At 36.2% G+C, this 23,280-nt stretch overlaps 1 protein-coding gene across 1 annotated transcript in view; it reads right to left on the bottom strand.

Annotated features, from left to right (window-relative positions):
- Window positions 1-18,180, bottom strand: part of GARRE1 (granule associated Rac and RHOG effector 1) — an 82,674-nt gene extending 64,494 nt beyond the window's left edge. The window contains exon 1 of the mRNA XM_044664204.1: window positions 17,632-18,180. Coding sequence (XP_044520139.1) covers window positions 17,632-18,126 — 495 coding nt within the window. The 5' untranslated portion in view covers window positions 18,127-18,180. The remainder of the gene's footprint in view (window positions 1-17,631) is intronic.
- Between the last annotated feature and the right edge of the window lie 5,100 nt (window positions 18,181-23,280).

Here is a 23,280-nt window from a genome sequence, read left to right as displayed (position 1 = left end):
GAAAAGAACACTCTCCACATTCAGAGGAAGAACTACAGAAGTGGAAACACAGAAGAAAAGCAACTGCTTGAACACATGGGTTGATGTGGACATGATTGGGGATGTAAACTCAAAACAACCACACCAATGTAACTATCAATAATATGGAAATAAGTCTTGATTGATGACACGTGTTAAAACCAGTGGAAATGTGCATTAGATATGGGAGAGGTGAAGGGGGAAGTAAAAACATGAATCATGTAACCATGGAAAATTTTTCTAAAAAAAAAAAATAAATAAAATATTTAAATTAAAAAAAAAAGAATTCAGTATCTGACAAAAACTGTGGGGAAAAATTAAAAGCAGTCTAGCAGAAACTAGGCATAGACCAATATTTCATACAATATATCAAGATAAAAATGCAGAATCTATACATGATTTAGACATAAGGGGGGTTATTATTATTATAAGGGACCAAGTAACAAGAAGACTGGAAGAGTCATGGGTAGTATGAAGATAGGATTAATTCTGCCCTTGTCTATTTTTGGCTAATAGAATCAAGAACCTAAAGTACCTCTACTTACCATTAAGTATGAGAGTTCAGGAGTCACTTAATAGAGTTAACTGACAACTCCAAAGGCCACTCCCACCCACCTGCTCCTACCCCTGGGGCAGTGCTAGGCAAACTGAAAGAGTGCCATTGGTTTCTGTGAAGGAGTGACAGGAAGTGACATGGAAAAAAGGGGTATAAAAGAGACCAACATGGTCTAGCATGCATTCCCTTCCTGGCTTCTGGAGAGATTGGTTCCAGAGATTCCTTTCCTGGCTTGGAGGAGACCTTTTCCCTGGATGCTGCCTCAGCTTGCAGTGGTGAGTGGAGTGACTCCTTCCTTGGTTCTTCAGTGAGGGACCCTCTCTGCTCGTTGGCACTTTGGTGGGATACTCTCTTCAGCGTGAGTTCTGGTAAGATTCTTGGTGGTCTGAGCCTTGTGTGCACTGAAGGTTCTCAGTGGATTCTTCAGCATCTTTGGATTTCAGCTTCTTAATTAGAACTTTGGATTCTGGTGAGATTCACTTTCAGATTCACATTTGTGGTCTGGAGACATTCATATTAAACTCAGGGTATTTGTAGCTAGGCAGTACTTTCTGTCTCATTATCTACATTTTTCCACTTTCACTCTTTCCATCTCTTTGTAAATAAAGCCACTAAAAGTCATTTTGACTTAAGCTGTAATATCTTTAAATCGGCGACCACAATATTACTTTAGAACTTTCATATTAGCATAAAAACCTAAATTTAAATTCTTACAGTAGGGAGTAGGTTATGAAGATATTTGAATATTAAACAGAGGATTTTAAAATTTTCTTGGAGGCAAAAGGGAATCACTAATTTCCTGGGGGAGAGGGGAGGTAAGGAGGAGATATCAGACCTGTGCTTTAAGAAAATCATGCTAGTTGATGAATGGAGGAAAGATTGGACTGGGGAGAAAGATGAGGGAAAAAAGATCCACAACTAAGCAATAGTCTAAATGTGAGGTTATGTGGGTCTATACCAGCACTGGGGTGGTATCAGAGGAAAGCAGGGAATGAATCAGAAAGATGTCACAAAGATGAAATCAAGTGGGTTTGACAACAGAATGGATTTAGGGGAGGGGCATTAAGAGATAGTAAGGAATCAAGGACACATCTGGGTCTCTTGAGAGGTCATGGGACTGGGAAGACAGTGTTACAATGGACAGTAATAGAGAAGTAAGGTGAGTAGGATACACAAGGAGAGTTTAGGGATAAAGATAATGAGTTTAATTTTAGACACATTGAATTTAAGATGTCTACTGGGCATTCGGTTCCAAATATCTGAAAGAAGGGTAGAGATGTGAGGCTAGAGATTAGCAAAGTTTTTGTGGCAGATTCATCAGCATAGAGATAGCAATTAAATTCATCATCAAGTGAAGTGGTATAGAGGGAAAAGAGAGAAGGCCTAGGTTAGAATCCTGTCTCCCAGTTCTAGAATCTTTTTCCTCAGAAATGTCAATACAGGTTTAAAAAAAACTTCTCTTTTATGCATCTGATTTCCCTTAGTTTGGAGATAGCAAACTATGACCAACCATTTAATATATACTAGAGTATATATGATTGCTAAGTTATCTTTCTAGCTTTGTATTTATTATCTGATGATCCTACCTTCAATGTTATATTCTAATTCCATAGCATAAAAAAGTGCCATAGAAGACATTTATTTTTACTTTATATTCAAGATGTTTTTCTAACCTGTGTCCAAGTTATAATAAGAAACGGTAGCAAGAGAATCCAAAATGCAGGTTTAAATACTGAGGAAACATCTCAATAGTAAAGAGTATGGTGTTTCAAGTCCAAAGTTTGCTAAATGCAATGTCTGTTTTCTTTCACATTGTATATCTCCTCAGTACATGTTTTAGGTAAAATTAGTTCATTTACAAAATAAACATTTGTGGAGCTAGCTTCTGAAAAAGGGAAGCTATTAAAAATTCAAAAGGAACATTTGCAGACAATCCATTTTAAAAATGTATTTACTTGCATCAATCCTATGTAATAACAAATTTCCACACGCTTTCCAAAGTTATATGATCCAAATTGTCTCTCTCTTTCCCCTTCCTTTCCCCCTCCCAGAGCTGGTAAGCAATTCAATCTTGGTTATGCATGTATTATTATGCAAAACATTTCCATATTGTTAATTTCTATAAGTGAATAATCTTATAAAGCCAAGCCCCATAATATATACCCAAATAAACAAGTGAAAAATTTTATGCTTTCATCTGCATTCCTGCTCCAATAGTTCTTTCTCAGGAGGCAGATAGTATTCTTTGTCATAAGTTCCTCAGATCCTAGATCATTGTATTGCTGATCATTCTACAATATTGTTGTTACTGGTTACAGTGCTTTCCTGTTTCCACTTATTTCACTCAGCAATCAGTTCATGTAGGTTTTTCCAGCTTTCTGAAATCATCCTGTTCATCATTCCTTACAACACAATAGTATCCTATTAGCATCATATACCACAATTTGTTCAGTCATGCTCCAATTGATCAATTTCCAATTCTTTGCCACATAAAAAATGGCAGCTATAAATATTTTTGTAAAAGTAGGTCCTTTCCCATTTTTTATGTAATCCATTTTTAAAGTTTTATTAATATTTAAAAGATATTCATCTTTTGCATTACGAAAATAACTAATTCTGCTCATTAGCTGAAAGAATAAAAAATGCATATCCTGACAAAGTATATGACTAAACCACTTTCTTGTAATCAGAAAGGATGACATCATGACTAGTTCTGTTTTATTTTCTTGACTCTATTTTTTACATGGCAGAATCGAAAGTAAGGCTTACTGGGAAGCAGCAGAGATGTTAAAAAATTTTTTTAAGTTATCAATAAAATACTTATAGAGAAATAAACAAACAAACAAAAATACCTAGAGAACAAAGCAGCTGGAAGGTCAATCAATCTCAACAAAACTGTTTTTCATTAAATTTACACATTCAAACAATTATTCCTGGAATAATCAGACCCAATCTTTGCAACATGTAGTTTTACTGGTGTTATTATAATTATTCTCTTTTTAAATCTTGAGTAAAAAAAATCAATTTTACAATGGATAGAGCACTGAAAGTCTCCTGGACTTGGGAGCCCAAACACTAGAGTTCAAAATCCTCGTCTCACCACCTATGTAACCTTTAATAAATCACTTAAGCTTTCTGGTCTTCAGTTTCTTTGTATATAAAAGGAGGTGGTTGTATAGGAGAAATTCCAAGGCCCTTCCAGCTCTAGAAGCTGATCTCAAGGGAGCTGGAGAAGGGGGAGAGAAAGAGATGGTATCAAGGCAGAAGTTCAGCTGAAAGATCTGGGGGTTTCAGTAAAATGCAAGCTCAATATGAGTCTACATTGTGTCTAAGACTGCCAAATCTAATAGGGAATAATAATTGCCATTTATAAACCACTTGATACTCTGACAAGTACTTTATTGTATTTGAACCTCAGTACACTTAGGTTATAGGTAACAACTTATAGGTAAGACCTGTATTACTTTTCTCCATTTTATAGATGGAGAAATAGGGGTTCAGAGAGCATAAGGGATTTGCCCATAGCCCTTAGAGCTAGTAGTAGCGGTAGGATTTAAACCTTCCTCTGTCCAAGTCTAACCTGTTTTAGCACTGGTATAGCCTTACACTTGGGTTCAAAAAAATAAACTTCCCATGATTAGGAAAGGGGAACAGTTTCTCTGAAAATTGCCTTATGGTATTAATCTCTTGCAAACTTGATATGACTTAAAAATGGGAAATGGCAGTCAAAAAAGCTAAAGTAATCTTAAGGTAATATCAAAAGAGATGCAGCATCTGAGACTAGAGGTGATCATCCTGCTGAATTCTGTCCTGGGCAGTTCCCAACTAAGGAGCATTGCATTCAGATCTGCAAATGGCATCTAGGAAGATGACTACGCAGCTGGAGAATATTCAGTGGGAATCCAGAATGGGGAAAGGCCTCAAAATCATCCCATGTAAGAAACTGGTGAAAGAATTGGACATGTTTAATCTGGAGAAGAGAAGGTTTAGAGGGATTATAAGTGTGTTCAAGTATAAGAAGAGATGTGTTATGAGGATGAGGGATTAGGTCTCTTTTTGGCATCAGAGGACAGAACAAAAAGCAGTGGGTGGTAGTTACAAGGGAAATTTAAGCTTTATTTTAGAAAAAACTTCCCAAGAATTAGAGTAATCTAAAATCTGTATGTAGAGGTCAGATGATCATTTATTGGGTATATTTTATTTTTTAAAAATCCTTACCTGTCATAGTATCATTTCTAGGACAAAAGAGTAGCAAGATAAGGCGACTGAAGGTAAGTGACTTGCCCAGGGTCACAAAGCTAGAAAGTGCATGAGGCCACATCTGAAGCCAGGTCCTCCCTACTCCAGGCCTATTCACTCTATTCACTGTGCTGCCTACCTGTTTCGATTGTATATATTTTAGAAGCAATTCTTGTTCAGGTGGTGAGGCTGAAAATTTACTAAAAAAGTTGTCTTAGATGATGTTAAGTCATACAATATAAATGTAAAAGTAATCTTAACTAAAATAGGTACCATTTATTTAGGAAATGGTAGATATTTTCATTAAAATAAACATAATTTATTGCTATGTTAACTTAGAACAATGTTGCATTGCCGAAAACAACTGATGAATGAATTATGTGAGGGCCTGGAACATTTCATTTGGATTTCTTTTTTTCCTTTTGACACTATACCATGTATTATAGTTATCACTATAGATATCACAAACTGTCTCTACCTTTTCCTATAGACCAGTTCCTTTTAGAACTTTTTAGGGACTGGGAATGCCATGCCCCACCCACCCCTGACTGTGTGTCCATGCCCTGCCCTCATTGTGTGCCATGCCCCATTCCCAACTGCATGCAGTGCTGGGATGCTGGCCGGCAAAGCCAAGGCCAAGCTCTGCGGGGAGGCTCCAATGCCCCCTTGCATTGGGGAAGGGGGGGTGCCAGGCTACCAGCAGCCCTAGGCTGGCCAGTGCTCCTCCAACAGGATAGTGCAGCCATACACTGCTGCCCCACACCGCACCTCCTCCCACATTCAGAGGCAAGCCTAGGCTTCTGGCTGACCAAACCAGGGCTGAGCTCCACTTAGAGAAAGGCTCAGGTGCCCCACCCCCTGCATTTAGGGAAGAGGCCAGGCTCCCAGGCAGCCAAGCCAGGGGCCTACGTTTGCCCACCAAGAGGTCTCTGTGTGCCATCTTTGGCACGCATGCCATAGGTTTGCCATTATGGCTCTATACTATTAACTTTTAACATATACAGACAGCAGTACTTTTCAAATTTGTATTTCAAAACACCTAGAACAGTACTCTGTACATAGGAGACAACAAATGTTTGTTTCAAAGTGAACTGGGAAAATATATGCCACCATTTAACAGTTAGCATTTATATAATACTTTCAGGTTTGTAAATCACTGCACACATGTTAATCTCATTTGGTTCCCATGACAACTCTGTGAAATAAGTGCTTTTATTATTTTCAATTTATAGTTAAGCAAACAGGTTGAGAGAGGTCAAATGATTTGCCCAGGGTCACATAGCAAATAAAGCAGGATTTGATTTCTGGTCTTCCCAACTACAAGTCTGGCCCTTTAATTCACTGCTTCACCTTGTACCTATGCCATAGGATTTTTCAGACAGTGCTATAAAGGATATATATTAATAGGAAAATTCAAGAATAAATGATAACAATTATTTAAATAGTACTTTAGGTATGCAAAGCATTGTGTATATTTTGATTTAATTTTCACAAGGCTGCTGTGCTATTGTTAGCACCATTCTACAGGGAAGAAACTGAAGCCAAGAGAGGTGAAGTCATTTGCCCAGAGTCAGTAAGTCTGATACAGAATTCAAACTTGGGTCCTGCTGTCTCCAAGTTCAATGGGCCACATAACTGCCAATGAAAGCAGGAAGATCCATAAGGATATCACTGCAACAGTTGTTAAGTGCTAGCACAGATCTGGCCAATTTACTTTGAAACAAACGTTTATCATCCACTATGTGCAAAGTATTATTCAGAAATTTCTTGTAAGAGAGTAGAGGTGGTGAAAATAGATGGAGAATGTGAGAAATTTTGTGAAGGTAGAATCAATCTACAGGACTTAGTAACTAATGAATATAGGAGGTGAGAGTAGAGAGAAGCACTGTAGATTACTCTATAAACAAGGAATTAGAATGAGTCTATCAATGTAAGAGAAACAGCAACGTTCAGAAAAAGAATAGGTTTAATAGAAAAGAATATGCTTGGATATAATAGATAAAATATGCTGCTTGAAGTCAGATGATGCTCTCAGGTAATTTGAGATGCCAGTCTAGAGCTCAGAATAATACTAATATTATTAATTTTAATAGCACCTTACATAGTTGTGTAACCTTGGGCAAGTCACTCAACTCATCTGCCTCAGTTTCCTCATTTATGAAACAGGAAAAATAATAGTACCTACCTCTCCAGGTGGTTGTAAGAATCAAATAATATAATAATTGTAATGTGCTTATCATAATGCCTGGCATTTAGTAAGCATCATTTAAGTATTAGCTATTATTATAACATTTTAAAATTTACAAAGTGCTTTACTTATATTATATAGAAGGTCAGGAATAGATCTGTAGATCTGGAAGTCACCAACATAGATCAGGTAGTCAAAAGATAATGCTAAGATAATGCCAAGATAAGACCCAATGTGAAATGTTAAGAGGATGAGGAACTAGAAAGGAGAAAGGGAAAAACATTTTGAGCCTTCAAAATGTTATCTATAATATATACATTAGGAATTTTTACTATGTTTTCTCTAGCAGAAAAATACTATCATTTATCTCAAAGAATGACATCCACTCAACTTCACACCTAAATCATCCAGTGTGGGATGTTTCACTGATTTCTCAAATGCTTTGCCACATAGCATAAATTCTGGCAATTCTTTATCAAATTAGGAAGATTTCTAATGTCTGACAAATAATTAACTCTCTATCAGCTATCTGAGGACCAGCCAAACTAAGTTTGGAAAGGCTCATCATCAGAGGATAGGTCACTAAGTTATAAATGTCTAGAGAGCAGTCCCACCAATAAAACCAAAAGAACATTGGAAAATCTTCCATATAATCTGCTGATTTGGCTTTATGTATGTAATGAGAATCATATTTTTAAGTAGCTTCTGTTATTTTCCATTACTACTAGTCTATAATATTTTTTGGCACGTTCTTATCCAAAATAAACAGCTATTCAAACTGAAATAAGCTCTAAGTGAACTACCAAGATCTATTTTTAGAAAAATGATCTCCAACAGTCCCAAGTGCAATAAAACATGATACAAAAGCATGAGGAAAAATTTAGCCTTGAATTCAGAACACCTAAGTTTCAAATGAACTGGGACTTATTAACTATATGATATACAAATGTTAGTTATCACCAAAATGAAGACCAAAATTAAATTTAGCAAGGCTTTGAAAAGATTTATCTGTCAGAAGGGAGGATCAATAGAATAGACTTGGGGTAAATGTCCTCAGCAAGATAGTATACGATAAACCCAAAGATCCCAACTTTTGGGATGAGAACCCACTGTTTGACAAAAGATGCTGGGAAAACTGGAAAACAGTATGGAAGAGATTAGGTCCAGATCAACATTTCACACCCTATACCAAGATAAATTCAGAATGGGTAAATGACTTAAATATAAAGAAGGAAACTATAAGTAAATTAGATGAACATGGAATAGTATACCTGTCTGATCTATGGGAAAGAAAAGAATTTTAAGACCAAGCTAGAAATAGAGAATTTCACAAAATGTATAATGAATAATTTTGATTACATTAAATTTAAAGGATTTTGTACAAACAAAAGCAATGCATCCTAAATTAGAAGGAAAGCAACAAAATGGGAAAAAATCTTTATAACGAAAAATTCTGACAAAGATCTAATTTCTCAAATATATAAGGAACTAAATCAATTGTACAAAAAAAAAATCAAGCCATTCCCCAATTGATAAATGGGCAAAGGACATGAATAGGCAGTTTTCAGATAAAGAAATCAAAACTATCAACAAGCACATGAAAAAGTGTTCTAAGTTTCTTATAATTAGAGAAATGCAAATCAAAACACCTCACACCTAGCAGATTGGCTAAAATGACAGCAAAGGAAAGTAATAATGTTGGAGAGGATGTGGCAAAATTCAGATAGTAATGTGCTGCTGGTGGAGTTGTGAATTGATCCAACCATTCTGGAAGGCAATTTGGAACTATGCCCAAAGGACTTTAAATGACTGCCTGCCCTTTGACCCAGCCACACCACTGCTACGTCTGTACTCCAGAGATAATAAGGGAAAATACTTGTATGAAAATATTTATAGCTGCACTCTTTGTGGTGGCAAAAAATTGGAAAATGAGGGGATGTTCTTCAATTGGGGAATGGCTGAACAAATTGTGGTATCTGTTGGTGATAGGATACTATTGTACTCAAAGGAATAATGAACTGGAGGAATTCCAAGTGAACTGGAATGACCTCCAGGAATTGATGCAGCGTGAAAGGAGCAGAGTCAGAAGAACACTGTACACAGAGACTGATATACTGTGGCACAACTGAAAGTAATGGACTTCTCTCCTAGCAGCAATGCAATGATGCAGGACAATTCTGAGGGACTTATGAGAAAGATTGCTATCCACCTTCAGAGGAAGAACTGTGGGAGTAGAAACACAGAAGAAAAACATTTCCTTGATCACATGGGGTTCGATGGGGATATGACTGGTGATGTAGATTCTAAATGATCACTCGAATGCAAATATGAATAATATGGAAATAGGTCTTGATCAATGATACATGTAAAACCCATTTAAATTGTTCATTGGCTATGGGAGGGTAAAAATATGAATCATATAATCATGGAAAATATTCTAAATTAATTAATTTACTTAATTAATTTAAAAATGTATCTGTCAGTCTGGTCACATAGGAAGGACACTTAGTCACTAGAATCACTGGAAAATAGCAAATGTATTCTCATAGAGATGTAAAATTTCCTGGTACTAATCTCCTTGGCAGCCTACCTAGACTGGCCATATATAGAAAAACAAAGCACTGCCAAAGGCCAGTTATTTGCATTTCAAGGGATCTCCATAAATTATTCAGAAGTACACTCCAAAGACTGATATATCACGAGAGAGAACGGTCAGCAATTATGAAGAACACAGTAAAACAGAATAGGAAAAGGCACTAGTGAAGACCCTTACCCTTGTCTTCCTCTTCTATCACTTCTTTTCCAGGCCTAAATATGCCTTTCCCTTGGCAGATGACCAACTCTTGAGGCAGTAGCTATGCTATTTATAGACTGGAAAGAGTCAGAGGTCTGGCAAAGGTGAATCCTACCCAAGGGGCTTGCCTAACTTTGCTCCCATCTCTCAAGGATAAAAATAATCTGAACAGAAGCTCAGGGCCAGGCAGGTGGCCAGGATGTTTTGTTTTAAGTCCTCGGAGGCTTAGGCTTAGAGGTAGGGAAAAGTCCAAAATGGCATGCAGTCCAAAGTTTGCTCTCAGCTTTAGGGTCCAAATTATCTCTTTTTAAAAAAAATATATAATGATGTTCAATGTTACAAGAATATAGCTCCACTGAGCAAAAGGGCAGGGTGAGATGTTTCTCTAAACATTCCCACAAAAAAAATATTTTGCCTTCATCACAGGTTTAGCTTGACCTGACTTATGTAAGCATTTGAAAGCTGGCAAAGTGCTTTATACATCCAGGGTGTCCCAAAAGCCTTAGTGCAGTTTAAAAATTTTTAATAGTTTAAAGTTGCCCCAAGAATTTTCATACACTCTGTATTAGCTCAAATGAGCCTCCCAACGACTCTGTAGGAAGATTCTACAAAGGCTTAAAGAGGCAAAGTGACTTACCTAGTCAGGGTCACAAAGCCAGTAATTGGCAGGGGCAGGATTCATGTTCAGGTTTTTCTGACAAGAGTATGCTGACTCCTGATCATACCACTTAAGTATAAATTTATACTTAGAGTCATCTTTTTAAAGGCAATTAAATAGGTTGGTGAGAAGAGGAGGTTAATGGTGATTAGCTGTATAAGTTAGACATTAGTGAACTCTAGAAGGCCATTTCACATTGTATCCTTAAACATACAATACAGTAGCTGTTCAATTACAGTTGATTATAGTTTAGGATAGCTTGGGAGAAATGTAGTCCACACAAATCTTTGGGGGATAGGCTGCTGCTACCACTGCTGCCCTGAGTTACTGTCTGCAAAGCTTCTCCCAGAGGAGGCTTAAGTTATCAAATATTTCAAGCTCATAAAGCATGGATGGCATTGACAACAAAGAAATTTAACTTGAGAATTTATGAGACAAAATTCAATTGAGTTATTAGTCTGCCATTTTTAGCCATTTGATAAATTCAATGCAATCGACATTAAGAAAACCTGCAATGTTCAAACATGTCCCCTGGTAGGAGATATAAAGATAAATAAGACAGCATTCTTATTCTTGGGAATTTACAGTGTGATGGAGAAGATAAACCATCTACACAAAGAGCTCTAATACTAGGTAGAATACTATAAAAATATAAGAGAGATACAAATAAAAGTATGAGAGTTCTACCAAAAAGACACTTCTGGCTACAGGAAATATCATGGAGAAATGAGGCAGAAAAGGACTATTTGAGCAGGAACAACTCTGGGAGCTCTGTCTGGACAATAAATATTAGATCCTGGATTTGAACCCAGATTTCTTATTACTTCATGTCAAGCATTCTTTTCTCTCTAACATGGTTCTAGGTTATTGGATCTTGATTCATGCAGTTAGGTGGTAGAGTGCTAGACTTTGTGTTAGGAAGACTTGCATTCAAATCTTACTCAGATATTTACTAACTCTGTGACCCTGGACAGTTGTCAGCCTCAATTTCATTAGCTATAAAATGAGGGTACTAATAGCACCTTCTTCACAGGATTATAATGAGGTTCAATTGAGAAAACATATAAAGTGTTTTGTAAAGTGCTATAAATACTAGCTATAATTATTTGGTACCAAGTCCTCTGACACTTCTCTAAGAGAGGGTAGTGATAATAAGTTCTTGACTTGACTGGAGAACAAAATTTCTGTCAGGTTCTACCAAGCTAGAAAGTACTATGTAAAACTCAGTCTCAAAATATTATCAAAATGAAAATTAAAAATTAATTCAGTAACGCTTTTTTAAAAAAAGAATCTGCCAATCTGTTCACATGATAATAATACTGAAGGAGTTACTACAAACACAAATAAAAGGTACTCTCCAAATCAGTTCTTATCTACAAGTCACCAAAGGTTCTGTGGAAAGTTTTCAGAGTATCCATGAAATTAGTTGGGAAAAAAGTATACTTTACTTTCCCTAACCTTTTAGCATTTCCAAATATTAATTTAGGCAACAAGCATTATTGTGAGAAGGGGTCCAAAAGCTTCATCAGATTGCCAAAGAGATCCATGACATAAAAAAGACTAAGAAGCCTTGCCCAAAAGACATAAAATTCCTCTGTCTAAAAATGAAAAACTGATCTCTTTGGCAGCCTACCTAGATGAGCCATATATGGAAGAAATGTTTTTCCAGAGCATTGTAACTGAATTTTGAGAAAGTCTCACAAAATATCTACGTTAAAATCTTCTCAACAGACTCTCTACTGTTCAAGGACAACTCTATGGTATAGGCCAGCCACCAGGCCTAGAAACAGGAGGTCCTGGATTCAAACCTGGCCTCAAACACTTTCTAGCTGTGGGACCCTGGGCAAGTCACTTGACCCCCATTGCCCAGCCCTTTCCACTCTTCTGCCTTAGAACCAATACACTGTATTGATTCTAAGATGGAAGGTAAGGGTTTTCATAAAAAAAATAAGTCAGTCACTAAGTGATGATTTCTAAGGTCAGTGCAACCTATTGATAAAAACATAAAATGACCCCCCTCAGTCTTGTGTGTGGCCCTCTTCCACTGTTGTATTGGGCATGGTTTAATGGCAATCAATAGATGCTATGAATCGGTCTTTTAAGACTATCTAAAAATATTAATTTAAGGGGTCATGCTCTAAACATGAGATTTTTCTCAGGTAATAAGTAAGTTGACATGCCAATAGAGAAAATAAATCACAGATACACTGATATTTCCTTGATAAGTGAAACCAGAAAGACAATAAATGGCATATCAAGAATATGTGTGATTATTAAAGAAGGCAAAATTAAAGAAATAATAAACGAAACTAAAAACTGGTTATATGAAAAAGTCAACAAAATTAACAGTCAACTTTTTTTAAAAAGAAAGGAAGAAAAAATCAATTTGTCACTAAATGAAGGAAATAAAATAGTTTAAGAGAAACTGATCATGTGTCTCCCTCATTTTTTAATTTCTTGAATTCAAAGAGTCTGACTGGCCGTAATTTATATTTAACTCGAGTGACTGGCTGTAATTTATATTTAACTCGCGTTTTTTTTTTGTATGACTAAAATGCAATTATATATGTAAAGCAACATACAAATCAATAAATAAATAATAAACATACAAATCAATAAATAAATATATGTAAAGCAACATACAAATCAATAAATAAATTGCAATCATTACCAATAGGAATAGAAATAACAATAGTACTTTAAAAGGTTTTATAAAACTTAAAGCATTATAAAAATGCTAGCTATTATTAAAATATTCAATTATAATTCATTCATTTACAGTTCAGTTATAATTAATCACTGTGTGTGATTATAAAAGTATTCATCTGAACAAGGGATCAAGAACGTCTAGGTATAAATGTTTCTATTTGACTTTTATTTTCTGATACCCCCACTGATTATTTACTGTTAGGAAAAAAGACTAATGTCTCTGAATTATATTTAATTTTGTCAAACATTCTAAAAACAAAGGAAAAACCAGAACTGATTAATCAACAAGCATTTGATAAGCTTTTATTATGTACAATGTATTGTACTAAGCAATGTAGATTTAAAGAAAAGACTAGAGGCAGCTAGTTGACTCAGTGGACCGAGAGCCAGCCAGACCTGGAGTTGGGAGGACCTAGATTCAAATTTGGCCTCAGATACTTCCTAGCTGTGGGACCCAGCGCACTCACTTAACCCCAATTGCCTAGCCCTTCCTGCTCAAGACAGAAGAGCAGGAAGGGCTAGGCAATTGGCAAAAACTGAAGTGTTTTATCAGTTCTAAGACAGAACTGGTTAAAAAAAAAAAAAAAAAAGATCAACACGGTTTCTGCCTCTTCAATCTTAGTCTAGTGCTGGGGATGGATTGGGGGAGAGTGGAAAATGAGAGATGATTAACTGTAATATAACTTAGTGTTATATAACTTAATATAACTTAAATGTTATAAAAGATATGAGGACAGAGTGCCCATGGGAACATGGTAGATGATGTCACATAGAAAACACAATGTTTATTGATTGTTGATTTAATTTGTTTTGACAAGAGTTAATGTAAAAGAAAGTCGAAGTTTTCATTTGACCATAGACTTTTAATAGAGGTCAGTATTTTATGACACTTTTAAAAATTAGCATAATCTTAAATTCTATTACTAGAAGTGAAACATCCATATCTTGAGTAGCTAGAGTGGATATAGGACCCTAGAATCAGAGGACCTGGATTCAAATTTCACTGCAGATATTTTCTAGTTGAGTGATCTCAAGTTACTAAACCTCAACTGCCTAGCCCTAACCACTCTTCTGTCTTGGAACCAATTAGTCTCAATTCTAGGACAGAAGGTAACGGTTTAAAAAAAAGAGAGGAAAAGGCAAAAATTAAATTTGCCAATAAGCATGAAAGCGCCAGATTCCTTTCTTACTCCCTCATTTTCCTACAGCACAAAGGTCAACAGCACATCACTGTTTCTGCCTAGATGCCCTTGGACAGCAGGGGCATGGACCTAGAGCTATGAGAGGCCTGATATCAATACAGTGATGAACCAGGATTCCAAAGGGTCATTGATGAAGAACCCTGCTCATCATCTAACAGAGAGGTGAAGAGAATAAATCACATATTTTTTGATATGGGCAATGTAGGAAACTATCCCCATTTATTTTTGTTTTCATTTATGGGGAAAGGGAGATTTGAGAGAAGTAAAGAAAAGTTGTTTTAATAATTTTTTAAAATAAAGTTTAATTTTTAAAAAGTTCATCTAGTTCAACTCCTTGATTCAAGAGATGAGGAAACTGAGATCCAAAAAGATTAAGTAACTTGTCTGAGGCTGTGGAAAGTACCTTGTTATATAGGAAATTGTAGAGCTTTGACTTCACTTTGACTTCAAATCCAGTTCTCTTTTCACAGTACCATATTTGGCTTCTCCCTGTTTTATTCCCCAGTAGAATACGAAGCAGACCCTAATTTTATGGATTAGTTCACAACTCTTATCAACAGTACATTAGTGTTTCAATTTTCTCACATGCCTGCCTACATTCATCATTTTCTTTTTCTGTCAATTTAACCAATCTGAAAAGTGCGAAGTGTACCTCAGAGTTGTTTTAACTTGCATTTCTCTTTTTCCTATCTGACTGCTTCTTCTCGATCTCCTTTGCTGGATCTCCCTCCAGATCATGCTTGCTAAACATGGATGTCCCATGCAGCTCTATCCTGGACCCTCTTCTTTTCTCCCTCTATATTATTTCACTCTGTGGTCTCACCAGTCCCCACTGATTTAATTGTTATCTCTATGCTAACAACACACAAATCTTCTTATCCACCCAGAACCTCTCCAGCACAAGCCCTCTTCTCTCCTCTGACACTGCCATCACCTGGTGCATGCCCTCATCACCTCACACCTGGCCAGTTGGTTAGTCTTCCTTTCACAAGTCTCCTTCCCACTCTATTCCATCTTCTGCTCAACTATTAAAGTGATTTTCTTAAACCACAGATCTGAATGTGTCAGACATCCTTCCTGCACCCCATACATACATTCAATAAATTCCTGGGGCTCCCTAGCAACTCCAGGATCAAATATAAAATCCTCTTTGGAATATTCGAAGTTCTTCAAAACATGGCACCCTCTGACCCCACTTTTCTAGTTATCTTATACTTAATATCCCATCACATATTCTGCCATTCAGTGACAGTGGCCTCTCCCTGATATTACTCATACAAGATGCTCCATTTCCAGACTCTGGGCATTTTCACTAGCTATCTCCTGGCTAAAATACTACCTTCTATAGGAAGCCTTTCTTGATATCTCAATTTTAGTGCTTTATTTCCATTAATCCAATTGTATTTAAGAGTAACAGCTCTATATGTGTGTTTTGCTTTTTTTTGTTTTTCAGTGATATGGACAAATTTCAGAAAGAAAGCTCCCTTTACCAATGCATGTCTACAACTGCTCTGAAGTTTCAGAATCTTGTAGTTATCTGAGCTGCTGAGGCTGGCTCAGGATCATACAGCCAGTACATAGGCATGGAAGGCAGAATCCAAACCCAGGTCATCTTGACTTCAAAGTTGGCACTCCTATCATGCCACACTCCCTGTCACATGTGCACTAAATCAAAACGATACTTAATAATGATATCATACAGCTAGGAACTACATCTGTTTCTAAAATCCAGGCTTATATTTAAAATTTGTGTAATTTAACAGAAAACTGAGCAAAATACAAGGTAACTGAATACACATATTTTAAATATATGCTCTCTTCTTAAAAATTGATACTCAATACATTTAAGGTTTATTCCAACAATAGTTAAGGATCACTAATATTTCTAAAATTCAAGATTTTTATCATAAAATACAATGATATGGTTTATGTGAGGATATCTTCTTCCAGTTAGCTAGAAAGGTTCTTCCCTTTGAAACCTATTTACATTCCATTTTTACAGCTTTTCAAAAAAATTAAGAAATGATAAAATTTTGTGATTTCATCAATATAGGTATGCCCTCACTGACAGCTTTATAATTTCTACAATGCATTTCCCATGTTTTACCAAATAGTCTTTGTAAGATGTTTTTAACCATATCTGAGATTTCATGAGTATGAGCAAGCCCCAATAGGGAGAATGTCCTTCATTAGTGAAGATCAGTAACTTCCATCACTTACAGTAATAGAAAGAGTAGAGCCAGGAAACTTGAGAGGTTAAACAGTTCTGCCCAAGGTTATATACATCCAGGATATCAGTGGTGGCTCTTAAATCCATCCAGATTGCCTGATTCTGATGGAAACCAGTAGCCATGCTACTACTTTATTGAGCTGTTATAGCCAAAAACTAAAGTAATCAACCTTCTGGTGATAAGCCACTTACAAGTTAGCTCATCCTGGAATGTGGGTTACATGTACAAAGCCCATCTTGCGTCCCTCTACTCAAAGCCTTTTCAGCCCTACCAGTTTCAGTGTAGGGCTGTGGAGGGATCTGTGACTGCCTCTGTATGGACAACTCCAAGCATAGGAACTCTCTCCACCAACAGCAGATAGGCCTTCAGAGTTGCTTGACATGCAAAAAGGTTAAGTTGTCTATTGGTCACAGAGTTACTAAGTGTCAGATGTTGGATTTGAACTGAGGTACATTATACAATGCAAAATGTTTTTTCCCCTGATTTTGGACCTGTGATTTCAGGGTGGAAAAATCCCCTTCACTGCTCTTGATCATAGACAATTCCTTTGTAGCAACTCTTCAGGCTTGGGTTACTGATGAGTTAGGTAACTTGCCTACGGTCATACAGCTAGTATATTTCAGAAGCAGGATTTGAATCCAAGTCTTTCTGATTCCATGACCAATTCTCTATCCATTATTCAAACATATCTCTCTAAATGCAAATTAATTGAGGCAAGCAAGATTTCTCAAAGAAATTGATTTAGATTTTAAGGTAAAAAACATGAAAGCATTTTAACCAACATGCTCAATTAAAAATAAAAGCATTCACTTGGTAGACATAAATCTTATACTTAATATGAAACCACATGAAAGATTAAAACAACATATTAAGACAGTACTTCATATTATAAGAAGATATTTTAAAGACCATTAAGTTGATCTAGCAAAGCAGGAAATGTTTATTTAATAAAAACCAAGTATTCATTTATTTGCCATTAAATTTGTCTTATCAAATAAATTTAACTATTAAAGTAGCACATAAAAGGGTACTCTACCTCAATATCCTGGAGACTGAATTCCTTTTGATCTTTAAAGTTAGCAGCTCCAGCACTCAATTCCATCAGCATTTTTGCTATTTCTGGTTTTATTGCTGCTGTTAGTCTACTGGCTGCTTCCATGACATGTTCCTGCACATCCTTCAGTTGCATAGCTGCCTTTGAATAGGGAGAGTTCCTAAATACACTGCTGAAAAGGTCTGTAAGAAAAGTACTTGCACGGCAAAACACATTGAGTGCATCCAGATATTTGGAGATTCCCTGCTGGATGTCTGCAATTGGAGTAGTGTGGGCTACAGTATGGTTGCAGCTATTTGCAGCAGCTGCAGAGACCAAAGGGGATGCTGAGGCAGCGGATGCCAGGGGGGCACTCAGGGTCCTGCCTAGCTCAGGCATTGGATACTGCTGGTGTTGCTGCACTTTCTGCTTGGACCCGCCAAGCAAAAAGCGCCGCTTGTAGTCCATTTTACTTTCCTGTGCACTACAACAATACATAGGTAAGAAATTGTCCAAAGGTCCTTGAATTAATCAGTTTTTCAATTCTCTTCCTTGAGAATTGTGGTTACGTATAATAATAGTGGAGGACTGCAAACAAGAGTTCCATAAAAGCATTTCCAATAGGCAGGTACCCCCACAGTGTGTCTCAGCAACAAAGAGAGCGGCAGGTTTGCCGTGTCAATGTTTCAAGGGCAGCTCTGCTGCAGGTACAATTCACAAAAATGAAAACTCAAAATCTTTTTGTTTAGTATTCCACTCTCTCCATAAGATGCAGTTGTCAAACAGAAAAAAACTTTTACTAGTAATTATTTTGCCAGAATATTTTGACACCTGATACTGTTTTATCTATATGAACAGAAAATAATCTTAATTTTAAAAATTCAGTATCTTAATATTTTCCAATAACATATCAGAAAAGTAAAACAAAACAAAAGAAAAACTCACACACTGATCAACAGTGATTATAAAAAGCAGTGCAGAGAATTTTTACTTTAAACTAAGTCCTTTTGACAGATCCAATTTCTGCATTATTTTGACAGAGCCAGTCTGCCAAATCCATTTACCTGTAGTATTTCTTCTTAATGCTGCAGGGAAAAAAAATAAAATGTCTTCTTTTTTCACAAGTCAAGTTATTAAAAAATGGAGTGTTTGTTATTTCAAGTTGCCAAGCTGCCTCTTCCTTTCCTTCTGTTTTCTGAGGTAGTTGTTTCCTTTGTAACATTAATAAGTGTTGTTTCCAGATTGAGTTTATACTCAATTGTAAAGTCTGAGGCAAGAATGCACAAATGTATTTGTAAGGCCTTTAGGTCATTTCCTGTAAAGGGAAAAAGTTAAGAAGGTTATAGAACAATGAGTGGTTTCTGTTCAAATTTTAACTCCTACTGTGCTATTTTCTCTATTTAGAGTCAATCTGTCAATAAAAATCAGATACAAAGATTGCTTTACAACATTTATATATAAGTGATAATTTGGCAAAGCTGAACCTACAAATTTTTAACTATTAGTTTTCAAAATTCTAGTTCAAAAATAGAGTATTAGCATGATAGCAGCATATTACTATTAAATCCAAAACTGAAATTAAAAACTATTTGAATGAAGCATTTCAAAAAATGCTGAATACTTGAAAAATATACATAAATATACTGTTCTGAGGATCAGAAAGATGCTTCATCTCTTTCTCAGTTTACTTTAACTACATGTTAAATAGTACTGGTTTAAGAAGTACATTTAAAAAAGAAAACTTTAATAGTATATCCTGTATACTCTGCTCTAAAAGGTATTTAAGTTCATTACACAGATCCAAATCTGTTCCTACCAAATTCCTCCTCGTGGCCCTTCTTCCCCAGAAATGTACTGATACCACTAATGAGCAACCTAAAAAATATAACATAGCTGTAAGATATCTAAAATGTCACATATTTCACTAAAAGGCATTTTAGTCTCTAGAGAAGTATCAATGCCCCTGAGAATACGTAATATAAAATGTTGGTCTTTCTTTACTAACAGTAGACTAAAAACTAATTCTTATTGCTCTTTGCAATGAAATATCTTCACACTGTAGGAAAAGCATCTTAGTTTCATAAAGTAGCACTTTTTTTCCCAAATAAATATTTTATTTGCATTTTAGCTTATGATTCTGAGACCTCTAAAATAACTACATTTTTCTGATTTGGAGCCAAAATAATTTTATGTCTAGTAGAACTTGCATAGACTTTAAAACAGATACTTCCTAAATCCTCCAGTGTTAGGATTGTCACCTAAACATTTTTTGAAAACGGAAAACTTTAAAACTCTTTATCAAAAAGTGCAATATGATATAGCTGAAAAAGCACTGATTGTAATATGTGTTAGCAGCTAATCTGCTTGGCCCATTCAGACTCAAAGAAGGGATAAAAAGTATTACCAAGTGTTCTCTCTCATCAGGGTATTGTGAGGGAAATACTTTATGAACTTCAAAGAGCCCTAAATAAGTAAGTTATCATTTATTGTTGGTACCATTGCCATTATTACCACTACAATTTAGCACAATGCCTTGTACCAGGCAGATTATTAATAAATTAATTATACAGAGTGAAATAGCAATAAGCTTTTAAGTCAATTCAGACTGATTAAAGGGACAAGAATTCATCTTTATAGTTGAATTATTCTGTATACAATCCATATTCCAAGATTCTTCAGCACAGTGATAAGATAGTCTTATCATTTTCAAAATCATATTCAAAAATTATCTGTGCTATGATACAATATACAAGGAGAAGGGTATAAAAGGAGAAATTAGAAGATTCTGAATCCTAAGAGTAGTCTTTGGAGAAGAAATCCTGCTTCTGTATTGGCTGGTGACAAAGGAAAATCACCCAGGAAAGCAATAGTGGAATCTAGCCAAAAAGTCTTCTAGATTCAACTCTAAATCTACAAGTATGTGATGTCTGCATATGTTGGATACATCCTTGATAAAACTATGAGAAGGGAACTGCAAGTTCACAGGAAAAAAATTTTTCCAGCAGGTCATATCTGTACAGTTACAACAAAGAGGTATAAAGAATACAAGACCTTACTATATTTATTTTAACATTGAATATAATTTTATAGATTCAATGAATCTCACATTTGGAAAGGCTCTCAGAGCCATCAAGTTCAATCTATGACTGAGTAAGAATCTCATCAATTAAAAAAATGACCAGTGGCTACCCAACCTTTACTTGAAGATCTCTATTAGTGGGGAGTACTCATTACCTCCCAAAGTCATATTATTCCACTTTTGTGTAGCTTTAATAGTTAGGTTTTTCTCTAGATCTGCCCTCTAGGATCCAGCAGAGTAAATTTAACTCCTCTAGATAAGAGACCTTCAAATATTCTAATACTACTACCATTACTCCTGTAACTATTCTAGTTTCCAATGTAAACATCCCCAGTTGCTTCACTGGAATTGCAAATGGTGTGACTGAGGCCCTTCACAGTCCTACTTGCTATTCTCTTTAGTTGAACAATGTCCTTCCTAAAAAACATCTACCAGAACTGAACACAATTATCCAGATGTGATCTAGCCAGAAAGTATAGAATGGTGCTATAATCCCTCTAGTTATCCTTTAATGTGGATAGATCTCATTAGCTTTTTAGGTTGCTATATTACACTGTTGACTTGTGACAATCTGGTAGTCATTTCGTTTCAATCCCTGATCTTTTTTAGAAGAATTATAGCAAATCAAGTGTAGGCCTTTACATTTTATCTTTCAATTAAAATCAACAAGCATTTATTAGGTGACCACTCTATAAGCCAGGTGCTAGGTATACAAAGACAAAATACATAATTTTGGGTTGGGGGAAAATTATTTTGCAGAACGTGACAATTGAACTGAAGCTTGAAAGGGCTCAGGGATTCCAAAAAATAGGTGAAGAGGGAGAGAGTTCCAGGAATGAGAGGTAGACTACACAAAGACACAGAGGCAGAGATGAAAAAGGCAGTCTGAAGGCCAATATGGCTAGAACTTAGTGTAAGAGAGGGAAAATAAGGTGAAATCAATCTGGGAAGATAGGTTGGAGGTAGATTGAGATGGGTTTTTAAATCCAAATCAGATTTTATTGTAGAGGCAATAGAGGCAAAGGCAAAGAAGGCTGGTGAACAGGAAATGACACAATCAGATCTATACTTCAGAAATAAAAATTGGCAGCTGTATAGATGAAAGGATGGAGAGGAACAACTATAAACAAGAAGAACCATCAGGAATCTATTGCTGTGGGTTAGGGGATAGGTGATAAATCTGAAAGTGTGGTGGCTGTGATAAGTAAAAAGAGAGAATTACCAAGACTTGGCAACTGATTAGACATGGGGCTGGTAAGGACACTGGGATAGAGTGGGAGTGAAGAGCTTTCAGAGTCAAAGACAATGCTGAATATGCAAATCTGGGAGGCCTCAAAAATGGTGGTAACCTCAAATAAAAAAGTTAGGAGAGAAAATATTAAATGCAAAAGAGAAGTCAAGAAAGAATAGGATTCAGAAAAGAATTTATTAGCAATTAGGGCAGCTAGGTGAAACAGTGAATAGAATGCTGGGTCTAGAGCAGTAGTTCCCAAACTTTTTTGGCCTACCGCCCCCTTTCCAGAAAAAATATTACTTAGTGCCCCCTGTCCCATACTATCACCACCCCCTTACAATTATTCACTGCTCCCAAATGCACCTGTGGCCATCACCACTCCCCTGGATTGCTGCAGTACCCACCAAGGGGCCGTGGCACCCACTTTGGGAATCACTGGTCTAGAGTTAGGAAAATTCATCTTCCTGATTTCAAATCCAGCCTCAGAAAGCTTTGTGACCCTGGGCAAGTCACTTAACCCCTGTTTGCCTCAATTTCCTCATGTGTCAAATAGGCTGGAGAAGGAAATGGCAAACCACTCCAGTATCTTTGCCAAAGAACCCCCAAATGGGGTCACAAAAACAAATGAACACTACAACCTAGTAATTAGATCATTAGTATCCCTGGAGAAAAGCAGATTGAGTAATAAGGTCAGAAGCCAGACATTTGAGAGATTGAAAAGTAAATAGGAGATGAGGAAATTGAGGTAAGGAATATAAATAGCTTTTTCTAGAGTTATAGGATCATTGATTTTGAGCTGGAAGGGATCTTTAAAATCATCCAGTCTAATCCTCACATTTTAATAGATGTGGAAATTGAGGCCCCTTAGAGATTATGTGACTTGCCCTCAAGTATACACAATGAGTGAAAGAGGTAGATTCAAAATTTGGATCCTCTGGTTCCAAATATGGTTCTTTTTCTCCTTATCACAGAGGATTTGATTGTGAAAGGGAAAAGACTAAACATCCACAGTCAAGTGAAGTTTTTTTAAAGGAAAGGGGAAATCTGAGTGTGTTTGTAAAGAAGTATGTTGGCAAAGAAGGAACCAGTAGATAAAGAGAATTTGAAAATTAGAGAGGGGAGAGCAGATGATAATAGGGGAAATCTGGAGGCAGCAGGAAGGGGTGGGATAAAGGAGACGATTAGAGAGATTGGCCTTGGAAAGAATAAGTATCAAGTATGAAACTGGTTGGTTACTGTGTTGATCAAAGTCCCTAAATCTGTCAAAGTTGTTTGTCTTAACAATATTGTAGTTATTGTAAAAATTGTCCTTCTGATTCTGTACACTTTATTCTGAAGC

Source organism: Gracilinanus agilis, chromosome 2 (genome assembly GCF_016433145.1).
Source record: "Gracilinanus agilis isolate LMUSP501 chromosome 2, AgileGrace, whole genome shotgun sequence".
NCBI classification, from domain to species: domain Eukaryota; kingdom Metazoa; phylum Chordata; class Mammalia; order Didelphimorphia; family Didelphidae; genus Gracilinanus; species Gracilinanus agilis.
This window is presented reverse-complemented; position numbering and strand designations above follow the sequence as displayed.